This window comes from Pteropus medius, unplaced genomic scaffold, assembly GCF_902729225.1.
Source record: "Pteropus medius unplaced genomic scaffold, Ma_sr-lr_union100, whole genome shotgun sequence".
Classification (NCBI taxonomy): domain Eukaryota; kingdom Metazoa; phylum Chordata; class Mammalia; order Chiroptera; family Pteropodidae; genus Pteropus; species Pteropus medius.
Window position 1 is genome coordinate 235,345 of NW_024343105.1, and position 24,359 is coordinate 259,703.

At 46.8% G+C, this 24,359-nt stretch overlaps 1 protein-coding gene across 4 annotated transcripts in view; it reads right to left on the bottom strand.

Moving 5' to 3' along the window:
* Positions 1–24,359, bottom strand: part of NPAS2 (neuronal PAS domain protein 2) — a 135,126-nt gene that overhangs the window by 16,045 nt on the left and 94,722 nt on the right. For all 4 annotated transcript variants that reach the window (XM_039867089.1, XM_039867087.1, XM_039867090.1 and 1 more), the window contains 9 exons: positions 21,972–22,092; positions 20,893–21,006; positions 11,492–11,610; positions 10,736–10,818; positions 9,877–9,983; positions 7,694–7,841; positions 5,616–5,700; positions 2,507–2,648; positions 1,887–1,996 (listed from right to left, as the gene is read on the bottom strand). In XM_039867089.1, the coding sequence (XP_039723023.1) occupies positions 1,887–1,996; positions 2,507–2,648; positions 5,616–5,700; positions 7,694–7,841; positions 9,877–9,983; positions 10,736–10,818; positions 11,492–11,610; positions 20,893–21,006; positions 21,972–22,092 (1,029 nt within the window). The remainder of the gene's footprint in view (positions 1–1,886; positions 1,997–2,506; positions 2,649–5,615; positions 5,701–7,693; positions 7,842–9,876; positions 9,984–10,735; positions 10,819–11,491; positions 11,611–20,892; positions 21,007–21,971; positions 22,093–24,359) is intronic.

The following is a 24,359-nucleotide window of genomic DNA, read 5'->3' on the forward strand; positions in this document are numbered from 1 at the left end:
CTTCTCCCTTGCCTCCTACACTCCACCTTTGGTGGATCTGGTTCTACACTCCACCTTTGGTGGATTTAATTGTTCTTCTCCCAAACTGATAAATTCTTAGCAATGTCACTGAGCAGTATGAATGGGGTTGTACTCATAAGCAGTGTTGGCTTTGTGTGTGTCCTACCCTTTCCGCTCAACAGACGGACAGACACACCATGCCCGTGGACTCATCCTGACAGCGAATACTGGTGCAATGCACGAGACCCTGCCTGTAATCTGAGAGACTCCGGGGCAGTCAGGTGAGTGACAGACCTTGTTTCCTGATCACTCGGGTGGGAAGGAGAAAATATGTCAAAATAAGAATGAAACCCCCAGCCTCATGGGCTATTTAAAGATTTTAAAAGTAAAAGCGTTCTTCCAAAGTTACTCCTAAACTGCTCTCATTTCCTAGAGACTATTTAAAACAGTCCAAATGGAAAGTGCCACCCAGGACAATATGGGGAAGAAATGACAACGGGAGACTTAGTTTTAAGTAAGAGATCCCATGCACAGGGTTATAGCAGGGACTGGTTTTGGTTTGCCTAGTTGTGTTTCCCTGCACAGTTGGGAGAAGATAGAAGAACTGTGACACCACTGGTGGCACAAAGGGTCCTACTGGACAGCCACATGTGGGCAGAATGGCAGTCGTGGCTTAGGAGCTCATCTAAGGGTGGCTGGAGAGAAAGAAAGTGGTCTTTGTCATATTCTAATTGAAAATAAAACATGTCACCCTAGGTTTTAAGCAGCCTGTGCATAACTTTCATGATGATGGCAAGCAGGAAGGTGGGACATTTACCCTACATCTCTAAAATGTCAGCGAGGGATGCATATGAGGTATCTGGCAACTGTCTGGATGTGGCCCCTAGAGTTCTTGACATTTCTCTCATCTAGAGGTAGAGGTCCGTGTCCCTCGCTATGGGTGAGTGTGTGTGTGACTGCTCTGACCAAGAGATCAAAAGGTATGGCAGAGGTGATACTATGGGACTGCCAACCAACATTAGGACAGAGAAGGCCATGCAGCCTCTGCCTGGCTCTTTTGGAAAGGTCCCTCTCCAGAGGAGACTTCTTAGAACCCAGTTGCTATGCCAGGAGAAGCCCAAAGCAAAGAGAGGACTGTGCAAGTGGACAGTCTCTGCTGGGGCCCAGCCTTCGGCCTGCCCAGCCCAGGTCAGTGCTGGTTGGGTGAGTGAACACACACTAGGGAAGTGGGTTCCGCAGCCCTGGCCAGTGAGGCCACCAACACCCTGCAGCAGAGAGAAGCTGTGCCCAGAGTGCCCTTTCTGAATTTCCCACCCACAATCCGCAAACAGGAAAAATGACTGTTGCTTTATGCCTCTGATTTTGGTGTGGCTTGTTACATGGTGGAAGATAACTCCAGTACTGGATGTCAGTGATTCCGCAGACAGTGTGCTTTCTAAGAAGCCACTCACTACCCAGTGTTCTGGAGAGGTCTGGCATGTGTCAGGGGCACGGCCTGGTACATGCAGAGGTACGTTTTGGTTGACAACCAAGCTTCTCAAACATATTTCACTGGAGTGAAAGAAGATCCAAAATGGGAAGACCCTAATCACATTTCCTGCACCCATGCTTTGGGGGTGTGACCCCAGGTATGAACTTTTGAGCTTTATCTTTAAAATTCATTTGGAGTTTGCATTTTAAGGAATATACATCTGTGTTGATTTCGGTATGAAAACATTTTAAATTACCTGCCAATTAAATTACCCAGGTTCCCACCCCCACTGGCTACTTCACACTCTTAATCTCTAAGTAAGACTGGTCTTCTGGGGAGGTGTGGCACACCATCCGGTTGCCTTGCAGGGTTGGCGCAGCATAGCATGATTGGCTGAGTCTAGGGACACACATACCTGCATCGTGGCTGTCTGGCTGAGCCCTGGCACCGGGAGATCTTGGGGCAGGGTGGCTGATCTTGGCATGGCTGTGGTGCTGGCTTCCACAATCAGCTTGCTGGGAGTGGCTGGAAGAAAGCAACAGATGGCCTTTCTGAGACACACATCTTTAACAGCTTTCTTATTAGGAGAGGACCATGACCCTAGTGTGCACGAAACAAGGGCTGGACTACAGCCTGAGTCCAGCAGCAATGGAGGTGGCTTCTAGATCTTGTCGGGTGGCACAAAGTCCTGCCAGGCCCCTGCCCTGGCCTGGGGGCAGGTGGATGACAACAGACCGTCCCCAAACTTCATGTCCACTAATTATTTCAGACACCTGCCTGATCACACCCCTCATGAGAATCACTAAAACCTAGCCACATTATCTACCCTGCAAGTCACCTGTGTTATGTCTGCTTCGCACGCAGTGATAGAACCAGAGCGTGGAGAGGTGGGAGGCGAGTGGGGAATGAGGCAAAGGGTGTGAACAGACAGCAACTTCTGCTTTACAGACACGACGACCCTGATTATGCCCAGGCCCGGGGCCCTTCGGCTCTCAGGGAGCCCACCCCTCTCCCCATCCATGGCATCACACTCACAGGTGGATTCTGACATGGCCGTGTGTGACGATTTGTGGGAACTTCTTGAGGATGCTGATGGCGAGTGACTTGTGTTAAGGCCCGAGGTGGCCATGTCAAGTGCATCCAAGTGCTGCTGAGGCTCCAGGCTTGAGCCCTTGTTCTGAAACACACAGACACAGCAGTCCACATGACAGCATCCAGGTGATGGGAACAAATTACTGACTTTAGCTCTCCCCTGAACACACAGAGAAATTTAGAGGCTGTTGAGAGAGAGACTACCTGTTTGGGGATAATTCCAAACCCATTCCAGTAGAATATTTATCCTTCTCTATAAACATAATCTTTGAGAGGCTTTTAGCCTATAAACAGCAGTTATTACACTTTCCTACCTTCTATCTTGATTTTTTAGATTTCCGTAAGTGACTTTGCATTTTATTTGTTTTCCTTACAATTGTCACCTAACTGCCCAGAGTCTGAACTTTCCCAAAAGGAAGGAAAGGCAGGTTCCAGAAATAAGGTTGCCAGTGGTACCAGATTATTAATGCTCCAGGGAAACAAATGACTTTGGACCCTCCTGGGTACCTCAACCCCCATGCTGCCCTCCCACTGCCCATGCCCCCTCTGCGGCCTCAGTTCTACAGAAGGGGCAAAGGGCCTATGGTTCCCCATCCTTTGACCTCTGGGTCCTGATGGATGCTGTCTCCTAGCATTCCTCTGACTCCAATATAGTATATGAGAAAGCAGCTGTGACTTTCCAGCTCTGAGGGGCTGTTTTTCCATCCTGCAAGGTGTAGGTGTCTTAGGTGTAAGAAAACAGGTATGATAATTTTTAAGCTTAAGAAGACACATGATGAAGACTCCTGAGCCATGTTCCTACATAGTCTTAGACGGATGGTGAAATTCCTGCCATCAATAAGGCAGTTTGGACAAGCCAATCATGTCCAACGGCCTTGGGTGTTAACCCCCTGGGTGTGAGTCTATGTATTCTGTCCCTCGAGTCATGGCTCCAGTGAAGGTGAACACTGCTCGTGTGCCCTTGTTAGGCTGAAATGATATGTGACCTATGGGCCTTCGTGCAACATGGAATTACAAGATGTGTTTGGATTTGCTGTGCTGTCAACTTTGAGACTTGACTGCTTAGTCACAGAGTCACCCCTCAATCAGATCCCTGAGAGGAGGTCCCTGGCCCATAGTCATTTGTGAATTGTGTGCTCTCGGTCTGAAGAGAAATAAGTACAGGAAGCGAGAGTAAGCACTGAAAAACTTTTACAGCCATTTGACGTCCCCTCACATCACATCCAAGCATGGCAATCCACCATTTACAAAAGCATCGGTCAACAACAGATCTGACATTAAAAAAACCAGCTGGTCTATTTCCACTGGTGGTTTGAAAAGTATTGTCCTAGAGCTTTTCCTTTAGGAGGGGCCTCGTAACCTGGCAGCCTGAGACTGAGTGTGTGTGTTTACATACATGTACATGTTTAGGAGAAGTTCCACTGGGCTCTGGGATTCCTAAAGCAGGAGTCCCCAACCCCTGAGTTGCAGACTGGTACCAATCTGTGGCATGTTAGGAACCGGGCCACACAGCAGGAGGTGAGCAGTGAGTGAGTGAGTGAAGCTTCATATGTATTTGCGGCCGCTCCCCAGCGCTAGCATCACCACATCAGTCCCCACTTCAGGTCATCAGGCATTAGATTCTCATAGGAGCATAGGTCCCTGGCACCAAACAGGTTGAGGACCACTATAAAGGATGAGAAACTTGAGAGTAAATTTCAGACTGGATGACACACACATTAAACCTGTTCTTCAGCTGTGATGAACGGTGTGTCTAACACTTGCCAATCAATGACTTAATTCCATTCTTGGACAAGATATACAATGCATTATGTGACAGAGCTGGCTAATAAACACTTCCCTAAACAATGACAGGTGCGTCACATCAGGATGCCAATGATGAATCACCCTACATCGCACCCCGTATAGCAGCCAGCAAAGGAAGCTTTGCAAAGATGCCTGCTGTTCTCTGGTCCTTAAAGGTGATTTCTCCTTCCCCCCAACTCGGTCCTTGGTGGACCATGGTGCCTTTGTTGCACCATCGCTGCTGCGTCAGCCCCAGCCGGCCACTCTGCATCCTAGCTCACGGGGCGGCCTGGAACTTGAACCATATTTCAATAATTCTAAGGCGCACTTTCCCACCCCCCTTTTGACATCTGAAACTGGAATGTGTTCTTCAACTGATGAAAGAAATCCTTTTATCATAAATTGACCAGCAGCATTTTCTCTCTTTTAGAGGAAGCTAAAATGGATCTTATAGTCGACAGCTTCTTCGTTTTGATGACATACAACACTCCCTCCTGTTCTTGCTTTCTCTTTTTCCCTCCTGACATTCGTGTCTGTTTGAAGAATGGCCTTTAAGGAACAGGGCTGTGGTCTCTGTGCAAGTTGAGGAGATGGGGGAAGCCCAGACGGAGGCTGGAGAGTTCAGGCGAGGGTAGTATAGGAGACACGGCTCCACAAAGGGAAATACATCTCATCAGGAGAGCCCCCTAGCACGAAGCTGGCTCCAACACCACTATTAACTAAGATCCCAGACATGGGAAGAGAAAGTATGCCTTGCCACTGATGACATGGAGGGTGCCCAAGTCCCAGAGGCACTGAGCAGCAGCACTGAGCTAAGGGAAGGACGGGGTCCTCAAATCGTCTTATGCCTCCGTGGGATGGTGGAATAATCTCCCAGCTTTTATCTGTGGGAGAGACACCAGGTAGACTTCTCATAACCATTCTCATAAGGCCAGGAAGTCACCAAACCCTGCTTGGAGCACAGAGGCAGTTTCTCACCCAGTTCTGTGACTTAGCAAGTTCCAAGCCTCGGCGCCTTGGGTGCATTAGCTTCGGAACTTCTGGGTCTCTTCCCAAGAACCAGAACGAGAACAATGCCTGCCTCCCAGGAACTCCACGGTAGTAAATGAGCAAATACCCAGAAACCACCTTGAATAATACTGGCAACATAGCAAGAGCCCAATAAAAAGGACCTGCTGTTTTTATTATTACTATTTTCATGATAACAACTCATAGATGATTCTACGTAACCAAACTGCCTTGGTGCACTTGGCTGGGATCGGCATACCTTTAGTGCTGAAGGGTGCATGGCCTCAGATGGCGGATCTTCCAAAGCCAGCTCCTGTCTCCTTTCCACCCGGACATCAGCGTAACTGATCAGGAAATCAAGAGAACACAGCTGGAGATGGGACAGTCCAAGATGACAGCGGCAAAGAGGGGTGCATGATGCTTCGAGGCTTACATAATACCTACCCAGAAGAGTCACCATGAAGGGGGCTAGTCCTGGTACTTGTCTGAGAAGGGAGTTTCGTTCTGTGCCTAAATTCCACCAGAGTGACTTCTAATGTGACATTCAGAATGGCTTCTATTTCCAGGATGTTTTCATTTTCTTCTCCGTTACTTATCCCCACACACACACACCCATGAAAACTCCCAATATAACTGTCTTTAAAAACATATTTTCATCTATAGGATAAGCTTCGACCTTCAGATAATCAGTAGCCTTTCTTAAAACCTACTCAGTTGAGGCTGTGCATACAGAGAAGTGACACAGAAGTTTTTTAGTAATTATAATCTTCAGAAAGGCTTCTCTCAAACAGATCCAGAACTGGCCAGAGCGAGACTGCCGACTTGTTTATGAACCTACCTTTTAAATAATGTGGGCAAATCAATGCGGTGACTCAGCTCTGGCCTTTGCCTGTGTAGAGATGCAGGAGACAAGTGGCCTTTGGAGGGACAGTGGCTCTTGGGCCACCAGTATGCTTGTTACCGTATTTACTCACTCAGTTTACTCCCTACTTTCTCTGAGGGTTTCTTTCTAAGATTTGGGAGGGGGAGGATAGAGAAGAAGAGCACAGTCAGGGCAGAGTCTGAAGAACAAGATGTTGATGATGTCCAGCTTTTCCTGGGGACAAAGGGACCCTCTGGCAAAGGCCCTGAGTAGCAGTGGGTGGGGCAGGTCATGGAATCAGAAACTGCTGGCTGCTAAAGTGGCCCAGGGTGGTTTGGGAAGCAAAGATGAAGTCCCTGCAATGTGATGAGCAGATTCACGGGCCAAGAAGGCAAACACTTCTCCTCTCCCCTCTCTTCCCACTTAAAGAGTGATTTACTTGTCTATATATATGTATGTGTGTATGTACAGTACCTAGGCATCTGTCAACCTACCTATCATCCCTATTATGTCTATATTAATTGCAGCATGTATAATATATGTACATATGTATATGGGTCATCTATTTTTCTGCCTATTATGTGTGTGTATATATATAAAATGTAGCATCTATGCATAGTATCTATGTCTATCTCTCTATCCATCTATTATCTTCCTAACATCTGTCTGTTATGTACATGCATAAAGTGCAGCATGTATGCATAGTATCTATATGTATCTATCCATCCATCTGTCCATCCATGTATCCATCTATTATGGATATTATAAAATGCAGTCCTTCCAACATTTTTTTCTTGCTTGCTTCAAATGCTTTTCTCTAGATCAATTTAAAACTAATTTTAAAATCAGTTCTTAAAATTTCTGTAGTCAGAGGAAAAAAAGGAATGACATTTTCCCTGTCCCTTGGGGTGTGACTCTACATAGGCAGCGTCTATGAAAAGGTAAATGTGCTGCCTTCCTTAGAAGCCCTGCTCCCCCACCCTGGGCTGGGGGCTCCCGGAGACCCCTAGGAACTGCCAGGACCCCTCAACCATGGGCCTCCTGGCTCTTTCCCCAACACAGCCTCAGTTGCCAGCAGGGGTTTTTTAAGCATTAAAAGTAATGAGGACTGTATGAGGACTGTGTGCTTGAGTTATTTAGAGGCAAAATTTTAATTTTCTTCTCAAAACAGTGGCAAGGGAAGGCTAGGGGATGAAGAGACAGGAAGGAGAAATATGTAAGTAGGTCAGTGAAGCAATAACTTGCTAAGTAATATCTTGGCTGCCTGAAAGGGCTCACAAGGCTTTGAGGGGCCGGACTGAGCACTCGAAGGAAGTCTGAGCTCTGGGGGTTATTCTGCTCACAGCGGAATGCAGCCTGGGCTCAGGGGAAGGGCTCCAGACTGGGGATGGGCCCCTATCAGCTGGGACCACATGTGGTGGCCAGGGTCCTGACCATGCTGTTGGGGCCTTGCCCATGCCTCAGCCTTCACGCACCTGACCACTGAGTGTGTGCACACAATGAACTCGGGCTTGGAGTTCCACTGGTGGTAGGTGATGTAGTAGTGTGTCTGCAGCCAAATCCACTGCTGGCCTTTGGTCAGAAACCGGTAGCAGCATGACTTCCCTTTGCCAAACTGCATCACTTTTGGGGGAAAATGGAGACAAATATTAATATGAAAATGATCTTTTCCGCCGAAGTAACTTAAAATTATAAGCTTTCAAAGAGATAATACCAAACACTGTTTATTTCCCCAGTTGGCACTGCATTTAAGTGACTGTCAATTTAATGGTGAACAATAATGAATTCTTAATCAATGGAGGAAGGATCCACATGCTTTCCCAAATGCTCACGAGCTTTAAAAAAAAATCCTCAAATAAGGGCAGATATAGACGGATTCTCAAACTGGGGGTTTAATTAGAGGTCCAGGTATTCTTGGTGCTTGCCTTCCTTTCACTGTCAGGTGGTGCTGGGCAAAGCTGCGGGAGCAGCACGGGAGAGGGGGTCCAGACTCTGAGAGAAGGAGACCCCAAATAGACCTGATAGCCAGCATCCTCTAGACGGAGGCTGTGGCTGTCAGTCAGTGATTCATCCTTGTCCACACGGTCTTAAAACAGAATCGGCTACAGATGCCCTTCACCCAGACCTCTACTGGTGCAAGGCTGTGTGGGGTGTGGGGGCCTTATGGTTAAGTCTGCTAGTGGGCTTCTCTGGGGGTGCTCAGGACAGAACAGAGGTTGTTGGGTTACTAGCTTTAGAGGGCAGAGGGCTGGACTGTGGGTTCCAGGAAGAAGAACCATTTCAGTTTTATTGCCTCATTGCCTAGAATTCAGCACATCTTTATGCAAACAGTTAAGAGGAATCCTATCTATGAAACTGAAGCTACAAAAGGAGCCACTGATGTGAAGGCTGTGACGTCTGAAGAGGAGGGAAGCCCAGCCTGGCAAGGAAGGGCCCGGGCCAGTTGGAGAGGAGACATCTTGTCCGAGCCACGGGGCAAGTCCTTCGGACGTTGAAGGTGATTCCTAGCCAGAGTGGCCTTCCTCATGAGTCAGAAGGAGCCCAAAGCCTGATGGAGCCATGCTTCTCATGGTCTCTGGTGCTCATGAATCACTTGAGGATCCTGTGAAATTGGAGGCTCTGATTCTGTCGACCTGGTGGGGGCATTCTGAGAGTCTGCAAGTCTAGCAACCTCCTCATGATGCCCAGATGCTCGAGGGCCACCCTTGTGGAGCAAGGGGTTAAAATTTTAAAGATTAGCCTTGAATTCTGACAGCAGGTCCTGATGGAATCCAAGCTTGTTCTTCCTTCAGCAAGGATAGCAGAGACGAGGAGGTTACGACAGGCCCTACAGGCGCGGCGTCTATCCAAACATAGTACTAATGATCAAGCCATGGACCAGGGTCCACAGGCTGTTACGACAAACGTTCCCTTTCAAAGCAAGGACTCAGCACCGAGAACATGGTTTTAGATGGTTAATCCCTGACTGCTTACCAAGTGAGACCTCAGACAGGCCTGTAGTTCTCCAGCCCCCCACACCAGGGGCCCTGCCTCCCACACCTTTCCCAGGTGCCCCCTCCTCTGGGGCAGAGAGCCTTCCCTCACCCCCAGCTGGATGAGGCACTCTCCTCTAAGCCCCCCAATATCTTGGGCACATCCTCTTCAGTGTACCGACAACATCCTACAAAGTCACCTATTTCTGCTTTCCCGTCAGAACTTGCTCCTGCAGGACAGCAAGCAATGTCTGATCATTTTTATGTCCCAGGCCCAGCTAGCTGAGTGGCCTGTAGCTTTGACCAACACATGCCCGCTGACTAAAGAACAGTTATGTGAATTCGATAGTTGGTCTTTGAAAGCTGGTACATAACTTCAAAAAAGTGGCCAGCATTCCTTACATCTCCTAGGTAAGACGAAATAGCCTGCAGATCTGACGGCTACTGGGAATGTGCTGGGTGGGTGGGTTAGGGAGAGCAAGGTCACTTCCAGGTGAAAACACAACACGGAGCAGTGCAGACAAGGACCCCTGCCACACTCCCAGGTCATTTCTGAGAAAACAAAGTCTTTCGCCTCAGAAAGAACCTGAGAGATAAGCAGACTTAAAGGCTAAGAGCCCTGCTATTGGGGCTCTTTGGATGGAGATGGCAGCTGCTCGGCACTGGGCTGGTCAAGCAGTACTCACGGTGCTGGTGACACCTGGCCAGGAGCTCCAGATCATCGATGTGATAATAGTCATAGCCGGAGGTCCCCAACACTTCAAAAGGTAAGTATCCTATGATTGGAGGGGCTCTGCCAGGGACAACAGGACAACTGATCAGTGAGGACTTACCATAGTGGCTGCACCTCAATACGGAGGGCACAGTTTGCTTGTTTAATGATCAACCTGGAGGGTTCATTTCTCAAGAACAATAGCAGGAAAATAATGTTGCAATGGTCAAGCCCAGAGAAGCTGTGTTTCCCAAAGCACTCATTTTTATTTTTTGGCATTTAGATAGTTGGTTCCCTTGGCATAGCCAGGCTCAAATAATAACAAACGTTATCACTATTGAATAATGGAAAACAGCAATTGATTAGGTCAGCTTAACCCCAAAGTGTAATAAAAAAAATATAAGGGTGGGGAGCAGAGATTGCTAGTTCTTAAACTGTGACAAATGTTACAAGAGAAAGAAGATTGAGCTAAGGAGACAAAAGGGTATTGAAAGAAATGAGATGAGAGGTTGCGCTCCCTTTCACTGCTGACTTCCTGGAAGCTGGAGAGGGTCCCAGTAGGGCAGAGGGTTGGGGTGGGGTATATCCCAAAGATGTCCCCGGCTGCAGCATCTGGCTCTCTTGAAATGGTCTGACCCAGACACAGAACGGATGCCAGGTGCAGCAAATGCAGCAGAAGGGAAGTCCTGGCTGGGACCCACTTCTCCTTCTCCCAGGAAGTCCTTCTCCTTGAAGGGACCAGACCCAACCTTTCTCTCCCCAGGAGAGTGTGGCTCATTTCAAACCAATGCTTGAAAAGGACCCAACCCAAACATGTTTTTCTTTTCACAAACCTGTGATCCAGAAATAAAAATTTCCATTCCAAGCTATGCCTTGAAGTGAATTCCTCTAAAGGTTCATCAACTATGCACATTTCCTGTGTTAAAAGGGGGAAAAAAGTACAAAAAAAGTGTTGCTTGGGGTGCCAGATGCTCCCCCCAGAGTTGTTCAAGAATGCCTGGTGGGTAACAGAAGTTAACATTGTTTAGAGTGAGTCTTCAAGTTGTGTTGGACTGAAACTCAACTTCTGTAGCTAATTTCATATTAGCTGATACTAAATTTATTTCACGAGCTGGGGAAAAGTTACACGGAGCCAAAATGTCACACCACTCCTTTCCCAATATCTCGAAGTGTGGTAAACATGTGGAAAATGGCTTTTCATCTGCATTTGAATTACTCATTTCACCTGACATTGTGCCATAGAGTTAAAGAAACAGCAGATGAGTGCATTCAGACAAACCTTCAGTCTGACACCCAGTTCTCACCTCTGCCTGCCTGGGGTTAATGTTGGCAGGAAAGGTAGGAAGGTTTACAGAATTCTAAAGCAGGCTAAAGTGGCACTGCCTTCAAACAACACAACTCTTGGGAAATCGGAGTGAGGGGAGTGAGCCTATGGGCCGTCACTGGTACAGAAACCAGACATTTAAAATTTTCAGTCAGTGTCAACACCCTTGATTTTATTCTTTCCCATAAAGACAATTAATTAAATATAACTAAATAAGACTCGACTGTGACAGTTCCATAGGGTAAATTCTCTCCCAGGTACTTGCCTTTAAGAATTGTGGCGTCGCCAGGCGAACGGTAGCAATGAAGCAGACCTCCTTTCCGAGTGGCACCCGGCAAGGCCTTGAAAGGGCACTGTCAAAGCCGTTACAGGTGGGGCTAGGCACTGAGGGAGGGGAGGGACACAGGTGAGCCCTGGCTGTTGTTGTCACAGCAGCCAACCTGCCTGCATTACTGTGAGCCAGCTCCATGATCAGTATTTCATTAACTATATTAACTCCTTTTATTCTTACAATGACTCAGCAAGCGGCATGACTATCATCTCCACCGCATAGGAAACTGAGGCACAGACAGTGAGGTAACCTGCACATGGCCAAACAGAGCTGAAATTCAAGTCAGTGCACTATTCTGCCTCTCACTTGCATGCTCTTACAGCCACTTAGATTACTGTGCTGGGAAAGCATTCTACAAAATGAGAAGACAGCCTCATTCTGCAGTATGAGCCTGAATACTCATTCCAGGCAGGGTTTTAAGAGTGATTTAGTTCCTAGTCCAACAACGTTTCTAGTACCGATTTTCCAGGGAAAGTAGTGGTGTCCTGGCACATATTGATCTTCTCCCACTCCTGGCCCTGGTGTGGCACACCTGGCATTCAAGGGCTTCTCACGAGTTCCCAGGACCTTCCACATGGCTGCACAGTCCCCACTCAGAGCAGCTAAGTCACTGGGTGAAGTCCAGGCACTGGCACGTTTAAGAGCTCCCAGGTTTACTAACGAGCAGCCAGGGTCGAAGATCACCATCTTAGATGGTCAGTATTTTTAAAATTGATTATATCCTCTACATTCCTGAACTTGTCAATTAAAAGTTATGTTTTCCAATTTGAGAATATACAAACGTCAAGAAAATGCATTCTATGATAAAATCTGCAAGACTCTTTTTGGATTTTAGCTTTCCAATAATTTCTTATCTCATATGTTTATAGATTCCTGAGTGATTCACTAATGTGGTCTTCTGTCCACTAAGACAAATAAATCCATTTTGCCAAATGCATTCCCTGATGCTTTCGCATAAGTGACCGATCAATGTTTCAAGATGTGACCATAAAGTGGGTAAAAGCGTGGGCTCAGGAGAGTTTGCGTCCATCATTAGTTAGCTTAGATCATTGCAGATTAATGTGTAAGATGAGCCAGGAATCTTATCAAGGGATAAGAAAACAATTCCACATAAGGAAAGTGTCTCTAGATGTGAACGTCTGTGTAATGAAAAAAGAAAAAGAAAGACATAAAAAATTTCCCAGATGTGAAATATCCTCTCTGCTAGAATCTGAACAACATTACCAGCCAGATAACAACTTAATAAAATGTTCCCTTCTCTTTCAGAATTTCAAGATCTTCCAAGCAAATTTCCAAGGACTACCCAAGAATTTAAAAGAAAGTGTTTGATCTGCCTCTGAACCATGCACCTTATTTGAATGACCCTTTCTGCTACTGAATTCATGCGCCCTGTCAGTAAGTTCTTTCTTGGGAGATTTACTGGGAAGAAGACAGGGGGACAGATCTTGGAGTGTGGTGCAGGTAATACCAGCCCCTAATAACTTCTTAAAGAGGCAGGGAGGGATGTGGATCGTGACAATTACATGGATATTCTCCAGAGCTTCCTGTTGGCCTGGATGCCTTCCAGTGTTGTTTTATCAGTCCTTTTATAACTTCTAAAGTCTTAAAGATGAAAATGCACCCTACAAGGGAAATTCCATTATTGCTTGTAGCCTACACTTGATAAACTAGATCTTTTACAGAGGGGCCCAGAACCCAGCAAATGCCTCTTCTAAACAAGCTTTTCCCCTAAAACCTGAAGCATCTGAGGGCTTGATCAAAGGTGATAGTAAATTAAGGATGAAAGTTGTAACAGAGGCCAAGGAGAAAATCTTGGGGAGAAACATGAGGAAGAAGCTACTTTTAAACATTTTGCCAATTGCATTTGAAATGAGTTTCACTTTCTGCGTGAGCCTTTTTTGCACATTCTAGAGTCTACACATGGGCAAACTGCTCCCTGGGACTTCAGAGTAATATTCAGTGCTTAGAATAACTTCTTCGGCACTTCTTATCCCCAGATAGTTTAGAAACATTAATTAAGAATTTAATTAGTTGTTTCAATTTAAGTAATAGAAAAAATATATCTAATTACAACTGGCTTCCTGAGCCTGTCAGGATAAACCATTCGATGCGGGCACAGCTGTCTTATCAGATCTCTGACCACTTTGAGACTTCTCCTTTCTCTGCCCCTCAGACACACACACACACACAGCACTCACGACAGAGATAAAAGTGATTATTTGTTGCTACTCTCTCCACTCCGCCCTGCCCCTCCCCTGCCTGCCAAAGTCATCTTCCTTAAAATTGCCTTTACTCTTGCCCATAGCTAAAGAGACGGCCTCCCCCATGGCAGGCGCTGGGTCTAGTTCTGTCTCCAGCTCTGAGCAGGCATTTTGCACACAGCAGGTGCTAACATGTGTTTATGGAATGACTCACAAGATGACCTTCCATCTCACATCTAAGCCACATCCTAAGGCCCAGTTTGGGAAGAGACCTTCTGATCCCTGCCAGCAACTAATAGCACAGACCTTGAGACCCTGGGGGGCAGCTGGTGGCTGATTGGCTGCGGGTGGGTCCCTCTGGTGCTCAGGCTTGCTCACTGCCCTCCTGAGGTTATCAACACTGAGGTTATCAAAAAGACACCTGGGCAAGCTCGCTGCAGATCAGCCCACAGCCATCACCAGTCTGAGGAAGACGTGGGAGCACTAGTTGTGGACCTCATACCCAGAGAGATGACAGATGGAGCTCTGTTTTCAATCTTCCTATTAAAAGGGTCCATGGAATTACTAGGTACCCCTCTTTGCTCCCAAACCTTTCATCACAGTCTCTAATTTCAGAGACTCTGAAAGAATGTGGCCCTGGGCTGGCATTCCTGGGATTCTAAAATGAAGAGAGCCCCAAGGTTGTCCCGTGGATTAGAATGACAAAAGTCTGTCTTGCTCGGCACCCAGAATTCACTGGCTTCCAAGTCTGCCTGATGATAAGAGTGAGCTCACAAATCAGTGATGACATGCAGATAAGGAGGATCAGAAGGGCAGGGAGAGCTCGGATGGGCGAGAACTTGTTTCCAAAGGGGTAGGAAAGAGTAAGGAAGGAGCAAGGATGGTGACAGTGAACCTCAGCCAACGGCAGGGAGTAGAAGGACACAGAGAAAGGCATAGCGACACCCTCCTGCTCAGTATCGATTCAGCCATCAAGCCTAAACAATTAAATATTCTGATCAGAGATGGCCAGCTTATGATAAACCGAGTTGCAACAGCTATAGGAAAACACTAATAGTCCCCAGGGAGAGTGATAAATAGCTTTCTCAGCACTTCTTGGAACAAATGACAAACAAAGCAAATAGGTGTCTGGGAAGGTGTGAAACCATCAATGAAGTTTGCTAAAGGGAGAAGAAATTCCTAAATCTCCCTTGTGATAAGCATCCAAAAAGGTCTGGGCAAGAGTGCTGGCATGTTGGGAAGAAAAATAACTTTCTGCACGTTCATGAGAAACCATCTTCCACTAATTAAGCACAACTTCCAGTCGCCTCTTTTCTCTATTCCCAGCATGCTTTCCCTGAGGTGCTCTGAACAGCCAGGGTCCTGGGTCCTGAGAGCAGCAGCACGGTGGTGCCACCTGGTGTTTGGCCCGGGCACCGCCTAAATTGCTGGGATAAAGTGTAGTTCTTTCCTTTTAGCCACTTCTGTTTGGCACGGGGAAGAACGATGTTGGAGAGAAACTGAAAGCCACAGGAGGAAGCTGGGAGGTTGCCATTTCCCAGATTGAAAAAAGTAATCTAATGGGAAAATGTATGTCTGAAATGTCTTCTTTCCTCTGGCATTCATTAATTAAAATGAGTAGTTTGGGAGGCCAGGAGGTTGTAACGGCATTGACAAAATGCCTACCAGATGGTGGGTGAGGGTAGGGCCTAATTATTTGCATGGTCAGAGAAGTGAACTTCCTGTCGTCCGTCATCCCCTGTGCTCCAAGTGGATAGCTTGTGCCCATTTTTATCACAATTATCAGACAATCCTCACCAAAGCTCCTCGCTCCCAGGCCAAAACAAGCAGAAAGATGGCTGATAAACATGACCATTCCTCGGTGCTCTGCTTCGGCACAGGCTGCAGATACTTTGAGAGGTCGACCAACGCCCTTGGGTAACAATTTGTTCTTTATCCTCATTGTAATTCCTTTGCAATCTAATCTGGCTACAGTGAGCAAGGCTGGAGGAGGACGTGATGCTTCCTTGTCAGGGTGGAGGGGACGCTCTGACTCTTGGGGACCTGGGACAGTGATCAGATGAAGCAGGCCTTCCTATGCTAGACTCACGTCTGTCTTCATTCCCAGGAAGATCTGGCTGGCCTGTGATTTGTTCCCTTAATGAGACACCTCAATGAACTCAGCTTAGGGAGAAAAAAAACAAACCCAAACAAAGCCCCCAAAGCCAGAAAATGAGGCAACCTAGAGAAATCCCACAGAACACACAGAGTCAAGTGCTGTGAACTGAAAGGCCTGGCTTCTGCCAGAACTTCAAATCTGGTTGTGTGGTTAGAGGCGGGTAGGTGAAATGAGGGCAGGGAAACTTTTATGCTCTGCTGTGTGGTTTCTGGAAAGCCCAGAGTGGAATGTTTGCTGAGGGTGACCCATTTGGAACCACACCAGTGACTTTTGAAACACTGTTCTCTGGATTTCAGTCAGACACACATTTAAATCCAAGACTGGGGGAGGGGCGGCAGCTCAAATAGAGGATGGCTTTCTTCCTAGCAAGGGTGTGGAGTGGGGCTGCAGGACTTGGGGGTGTGGGGCTGGGGAAAGGGCCCATGGGCTCCTCTCTATTTCACTGGAGCAATGAAAAGATGGGATGGCGTATTTGTTCAAAGCATTAAAAAGTCTGTCATGGGACAAACAGCCTGGAAAACTTCATTTCAACTCCATTCTGGAAACAATGTGCTAAGCGGAAGTGGACTAGGACCTGCTCAGACTAGCTGCCCCAGTCAGCCAACATCAGGGGGAAGGCTTTTTTTGGGAGAGGAGATGGGTGGTCCTACATCCCAGCTCAGATTCCTTCAGGAAGGTTCTTGCAGGCTGCCTTTGAGATTGTCCTAAAATGAACCACTTCTAAGAAAGCTTGTCCCAATTCCTGACACATATTTCTTCACATTTATTAAAAATCTAGGCTACAGATGTGAAGTCCTGTCTTCCTTCCCCTCCCCCCAAACATCTGTGGCAAATGAGGAAGCCCTAAGGAGTGGCCAAGATATGCAAATATTGAAGTCAGGGAAAATTCCATTTCGCTCAAGTCTTTGGGCAATGCTAGCTGTGTCTGCACAGCCCCAGTGGGGGAAGCGGGTGGGGCGCACGGAGAGGAGATGAAGAGGTAGGTGGCATAATGGGCTGGTGAATCTGGAAATGTTTAATTAGAGAGTTTACTCTCGTTAACAAGGACAAAAGTGCTTCTGTCCCTCCGCTCCCCCTAGAATCTTAACTGGGCCGACTTACACTGGTCACAGGGCTAGCCGAGTCCTGAGCAGTGACCTGGGTCAGCAGGCAAGCAGAAGGGTCTTCATCTACAGGATTTAAGGCTCACTAAATGCCTGCTCTTCCCTGACTGGAGCCCCCACCCTCCATGTTCCACTCAGCCCTTTGGCTTAAGGCCCCAGAGAGCCTCTGTCAATCTTGGGCCAAACCCGGTGATGGGATGAGCTCTGGGCTGGGAAGAGAGAGTGTCCAGAACAGACCTGTGGGGGTGCCCTGAGAGTGAGGGGCCTGAGTAAAGGCATCAGGGAGCACCCAGAGGGGTTGGGGGGGCACAGAATGGGGAGTAGACAGAGGCCAAAGGTGAACTTTCCTGACCACCCAGTGCTGCTCAGGAGGCCTTCCTGTGCAGACAGTTCATAAGGCACTGGAAGTTACACAGCACCTACCGACATAGATTCAATCTTTGCTTTGCATTAAGGCCAAAGAAGTGGTGGGAGCCCTCTTGGAAGCTGCTGCTATGTCCCTGGAGTGTGCTTTGGGGTCTGTCAAGGGCAGCTCTGCTATTGGCTCCTGGGGAAGGCATGATTGCCCTGAGTGGGGCTCCTGGTCTGAACACTGCTTTTGCCTCTACCACCTGTGTGTCCAGGGCCCACATCTCCAAGCCTCGGTCTTCGTTAGCCTTCTTTTGCTGAGCACTTATTTGTGTGCCAGCATGGATTGTGAAGGCCCAGGAAGGGGTGCCATGAGGCCACAGATTAAAGGCCACTGTCCTTTCCATCCCATTATTTATAAAAATGAAAGCCTCATATCTTAACAGGCTACAAGTAAGAAGACATCAGGCAATGCTCCATAAACTAAACGGCCCTACGGAAATTATAGGACTTTTCATGATGATGGCCCAGGGCCATACATAGTTCTTTGAGGTGGGAGCAGGTACTCTACTGTTCATATGCATTTTTCTTCTACACGTCACATATTTTTTAACCTGTGCCATGCCTGGGAACTTGGGGAAATTGCTTTCTAGTTTCTATATTTGGTGTTTTGACATTTGGGGCTTGGTGGACCCTGGAGGGTCTGCTTCTCTCAGGGTTAGCCAATTCCTAGGGAGAGTAAACAGCTCACCTTTTAATATACCTTTCATATGAAAACCAACCAGTGCAGAGCCCATACCTCCACCACCTCCACTGTCTGGCTCTCACACTCAGGGCCACTGCGCCCCAACCCTAATCGCCCAGGGCCAGGACCAGACAATGAGAAACAGCGCCCACACAGCCCCGAAATTATTCACCAGACAATCCCCATCCTGCTCGCCCTGCCTTGCCCGTTTTCCCCACATGGAAACCACAATGGAGGCTCTTGCCCATGTTTCCTCCTGGTCTCTCTGTTGCTTGCCTCTGCTGGTGCTTCCCCATGTGGCCCTGCATGACATGCTATGCCTGTTTCTAGGGATTGGTGAGTATAAACCCCTTCCTTCATGACAATCATTACCATGTCTGCGTGTCTCATCATATTTGATTTAAAACAAATCTCAAGTGCCCTTAAAACAGCTTGGTACATGGATGTAGCACAGATACAGATGTCATGCACCAAGAGAATGCTGGGGCAGGGGCATTCTGCACCTGGACGTTTAATTCCAACAGATTTGTGGGAGGCAGCAAAGTACTGGGGTTAAGCATGAGTTCAGGGTTAAAATGGGCATGAGTGTGGGTCCCCCACTTCTCACTGTGTACCTCAGACTTCATTCTCTTTCACATCAATTTCCTTCTCTGCTAAGATGAGATGATGCCAATAGAACCACCTCACAGGGCTCTTGAGAGGATTCAGTGACATCTCACTGATCAGGCAAAGGCTGAGCCCAGGGCCTGATACTAAACAAATTCCCCTAAGATGAACTATTTTTATTATCTATTGTTCAGTGTTTATTGAGAAGCTTACAGAATCCAATTTGAATTATTTCTTACATTATGTGAAACCATATTTTATAGGTCAAAAATGCTTGAGTATTGGTAATTTCATAGGGTTCCATCTTAGAAATTCATTTGTCTCTGATGCTTTTTTTCTATCTGTTGTAATGCAAGTAACAACTATATTTCAGGTTTTTCACAATTACCTTTGGAGACTCTTATCTCAAAAAAGTACGCCTAGCTTTGGTTTGTTCAACAGGCTCTGGAAAGTCACTCTGCACTCTTGGCTTTAAATTTTCTACTTTCAATGCCATGTGTTTATAGCAGTAACAGTTCCCCCCGCGCCCCCCTCCAAAAAAAGTCACACATAATTTCTACACATTCTTTAAGGCAAAAAAAACATTGCCTCAACTTGAAGTGAAAATAAAGCCTTGCTAGTTTAAAAAAAAAATCCCAATTATTCACTATGAAGCCTGACTATTTCCTTGAAACCCTCTGAAATGTGATAAATGACAGGAAGATTCAAAGTGATATTCAGCAGCATCTTAATGAGAGTTGTGGAGATGGAAATTCACAAAGGACACAATTGCTGCTCCCCAGACAATCACAGGTCGGTTCATTTAATTAACTGTGTGCACTGTTGTCATGGGGACACGTGGGAGCAATATCCTATAATTCTCAGAGTCTTGGCACGCTGGGGGCCAGGGTGTTTCCCCTTCCTTGCATGTGGCCGCTGCTTTCCCAGCAGCTGGTATTATGTCATGGTCACAGTGCACCTTTTAAGCAAATTCCCTACCACTGCTTGTATTAATTCAAAAATGAAGTGGTCTGGTAGGAGAGCCATAAGCAAGAGGAGTGTCATGAAAATTCTTAGCGAATGGTATTTTGGGCAGTGTTTCTCAAAGTCTATGACTTTTTGAAGCAGAAACCCTAACGTTCTTTTGCAATAGCACAATCTCAACCCCTACCCCCCATTTCCTGAACTGGAATCTTTAAGCGATGCCTGAGAATCTACATTTGCACAAGCTGCCTCACCCCGTGACCCACCTCCCCAGGGCTGGCATCATATTTGGTTTCCTATAAGGTGTCCCCAAGTCATTTTCTCTACCTGGTAGCCCAATGAGCTGCCGTTCACTTTAGTGTATGGTTCGTTGGACATCTGTCTCAGGAGGCTGGGGAAAGCCTCTCAGGTGACTCAGAGTAGCTAATCAGGCCTTGGCCTCATCCTGCTTTGCCCAGATTGAGGGGCCTGCGCAGGGAAGCTGCCCTCCCACTGCTCCCAGACACCCGGCACGCTGAGCCTCAGGTGGGCAGGTTGCCAGGAGGGCCCCAAGTCTCTAAATTTCTAGCATCAGGCCTGCATTCCCATTTTGCAGGAGTCAAAAGTGAAACTGGGTGTTTAGGTCTAGTTTAGAGATGCAGCCAGAGCCTGGATGACTAGTTACCTGGGTAATCTCAGAAAGGACAACTTTCCCCTGTGACTTAGCCTGCTTGGTGATGACTGCTGGCCACTTTATTGTGCATTCACTGGATGAGCCCTAGGTACCAGAGCTATTAAAACTGCTCACAACAGTACTGGAAAAAGGAGGACAAAAATGCAGAAACCAAGGTTATGAATCATTTCACATGGATGTCATGTGAAGGGTGTCACAACGAAGCCCTGTTTGGCTGTGTGGAGGCCAAGCCTGCACGCTATTAACCATAAACCGTTTCTCACAGTAGAACTATCCCATCATCCCACAAGTAAATAAACAGATAATGTGCATTTCAGTGGGACTTTGTGTGCTGGCATAAACAGGTGTGGGAGTGTTCTTCTCGCATGGGAAATAACATTTACAAGCACAAAAAATGCATCTTGGGAGCACGAAAATCTAAATGCAAATATGAAAAGCACAGATTCCCCCGCCTCCTCGCTCTGTGATTCTTGTGCCCCCATGAGCACGTTTGCATGATAAAAGACAGGCTTGCAATTATATGACAATTAAAGCTTACCATTGTTGTAGGAGCGAAAATTTCCTACAAATTTTATGTATTCATAAGTTGGAAATTCCTTTGGGTTCAAGCTGCCTCTGAGAAGATGGCAATAAAACTCTAAATCGTTGTCAGCTGGGCCATTAAAGGAAAAAAGAGAAAAAGGGAACGTGAGGATTATATACTCCAGATAAACAAGTCACATCTTTGTGAAACTCATGGAGTTTAGCACACATGGACAGGATATTTTCTCTCATTATGACTGAACTTTGGACATGGTTTAATAACCTTTGCACCACAGGATTTTTTCCTTCCCCCAGAGTTTAGAGGTATTTTGCCTTCCATACTTGGACCTAGTTAATCTTCATTTGCTCACAGATGTGTATGGTTGGTTATGTCAGCATTGATTAGTTCCGGTTGTTTTCATGTGGTATATTAAAATAAAGCTGCTTGTATAGAACCACTCTTTCATTTAATCTTTTTGCTTTGCTTTGAAGTAAAATCAGATGTACAACAGGACCGATTATCCATGGAAAACAGACTAAGGTTTGAACAAGCGTAAGGCAGCTTCGCTACCTCCACGTGGTTCAGCAGGTACCGTGGCCAGCCTGTAGCTAAGTTGCCAAGTTTTATAAAAACTTTAAAATTCTACAAAAAAGAAACCAGGCGATAGCCTCAGGAGAAGAGAATTTGGATTTTTGACCTAATTATTGAGTTCTCAGTTGGTTACTTGGCATCATACAAATCTAGCATTATAGCATCCTCCAAAATAAGCAGATTGTTCACTGATTTTCGCAGTTTGTTCCTAAAAGACTCTCATGTGAAAAAAAAGAGGAACCTTTTATATGACATGCAAAACAAGTTATTATCCTTAAGCTCTATGCTTTCAAATTTTCCACATAAAGTTAAATGTCTTACATATTCTGAACTCCACTTTTAGCTTTAAACTTAAAATATACCTCTGAGGATCTTGGAAATGTTCTGAGTCACAAGGAAAATTATTCTTAAAATTAGTCCTCCCTCCCTAATTCATTCTAACCTCTTTTCAAAAGCAAAATCCTTATCTTTATATCTGGTAAAACTAGTCAAGTTAAACTTACATTTTAAGTATCCTGGGGAAGGGGCATCCGTTACAAGCATATGGGAAGAAAGCATCTTATAAACTTCGGAATGTTCTTGTTCTGGAAGGAAATTTAACAAATTCTGATCCATGACATCTGACTGAAAAAGAAAGAAAGAACAAAGGCACAGATTCAATGAAGATGGAAAACCAAAAGAAAAGCAAAAACTGGACATTCACAACAACTCAGAACTGGTTTCAGAAATGAAAAGTGATTTTCGGTGAAGGCTCTCAATCTATCCCTCCGTAAGTGTGCATCATAATTGAACAGGTCTTCCTTGCTTGAAAGTGTCTGTTATTGCCCACGGGCCCCAGAAAGAAGTGAGAGTTAAGTCAGACAGCCATGCATCCTCTCCTGCTGCGTGAGGAACCACATCTGCCACACTCCTGCATCCTGGCCGGGGCTCCCTGGCAGCCTGGAGCCCAGCCTGGAGCCTAGCCCGAGCCCAGCCACTTGCCTGAAGGTCCCTGAAAAGTACACACAGCTCCTTGTCTGGCCTTGAGGCCTGCAAACAACAGTCTGTTCACTTCTTAAAAGTCTCTAATCGAAGGAATTATTTTCTACAAGTGCCTGGACACTGTGGCTACAAAGTAAATAAAACATCCAATCTAAGTACCACACACAGTCCAGGAAAATGGTATATAATCTGTACTGTCCGTTATGGAAGCCACTGGCCACATGGCAACGGAAAGCTTGCAATGTGGCGGGTATAGATAGAAGACTGAATTTTTAACTGTGTTTCATTTAAATTATTCGAAGTGAAATTTAAATAGCTGCACATAGCTAGTGGCCCCATGCTGGTCAGGGCACGTGGAAACTGACAGTGTAGGCAGAGCGGACAGGCATGTCTCTGCCGTTTTCTCTGGCTCCCTCAGTAAACTCGTCCCCTCTTGCAGCTTCAAACACGATCGTGTACACTTTTAAATTTGTATGCCCTGGCAACTCTCTCTTGTGTGCCCTGGCTTAAGCTTCCAACTGCCATTCAGATGCCTTTTGGGGACCTAAGATTCACAAAGATCCCCAACGTCATCATTCTTTTGTGCCCATACCTTCTCCCTCCCCTGTGTTCTCTGGCCCCGTCTGACTGGTCACTTGCCCATATCGGACACCCAGGTGGCTTCTGTGGCTTCTCCCCTTCCCATCCTCATCTTCACATGCAGATAATGTCCAAGTGCTGTGAGATAGTCTTCCCTTAAGTTCTCTCAGATCTGCTCACTCCTCCATTCATACGGCCTCTAAGCTAGTCCAGACTACCACCACCTCTTGTCCGGGGAAGGAACTGGCCAAGCTGATCTTCCCACACCAACTTCTATTTCTGTGCAGTTTGTTCTCCAGCATGTGCCTCATAGCAGATCAAGGTACCATCTTGCTTAAAACCATCCATGGGCTTGCGATTGATTCCGGGACAAAGCGTAAATGTCTTGATCCGCTTTAGGACTCTTACAACCTGCTATCTACCTGCTCTACTCCCAGTGCTGCTCCAGCCCTGCGCAATTTCTTTTCTCCAGTTTGCCACGTTTGCTCTCCCATCTGGGCCTTCCCCCCAGGCGGCACCCTCTGGCTGGAACATTCTGTACCCTCTCTTTTTGTTCAGCTAACTCCTGTGCCTCCTTCAGGTCCCTGCTTTGAAGTCACATCCTCTGATAAGGTGCCAATGACAGCCCCTCGTCCAGATTGGCGCCCTTGCTCCTGCTTCTTTGGCCTCTGCAGCCCTCTGCTGCATTTGTTATGGTATCCTGCAATTGCTGGCATGTCTTCACCTAGACAGGAAGGCCTGGGAGGGAACTGTACCATTGTGGCAAGGTGGGTGAGAGCCCAGAGGTCCAGACAGAAGGCTGGCTCTGCCCCCTCCAAGCTGCACTTTGCTTAACTGAATGATGAGGAAACTGAGGGAGCAATGAGCTGATTCGCATCTGCTGGTGAAAAGAGGAGATACGCTGAACACTCAGTAAATGCTAGGCCTGATTAGGTATTTAATGGCCATTTATGAACTGATTTGAAGTCATCCTGCTCATTCATTTGTTGACATGTGCACTCTGCCCGCCTCACTACAGTGGGAGCTCCAGGAGAGTGGAGGCCCTGTCTTCCTTCCTCACCCCCGTATCCTGTCATGGAACGGTGCTTGGCCATCAGAAAAATGTGTTGATGTGGTGACAGAATGGCGTGGCAAGCACTGTGAAAGAAGTAAAGACAAGTACCCGAGAACACAGAGCATGCTGTGTTGAATCCAGAATGAAGAGCAGGGGAGTCCGGGGTTGGCTTCAAGCAGGGTCTAGGGGATAAGGCAGTGTCTACCAGGTAGCAGGATGCTCAGCTCAGGGTCCCAGCAGGCACAGAAGTGTGAAGGTGGGGGACCTACAGCGTTGC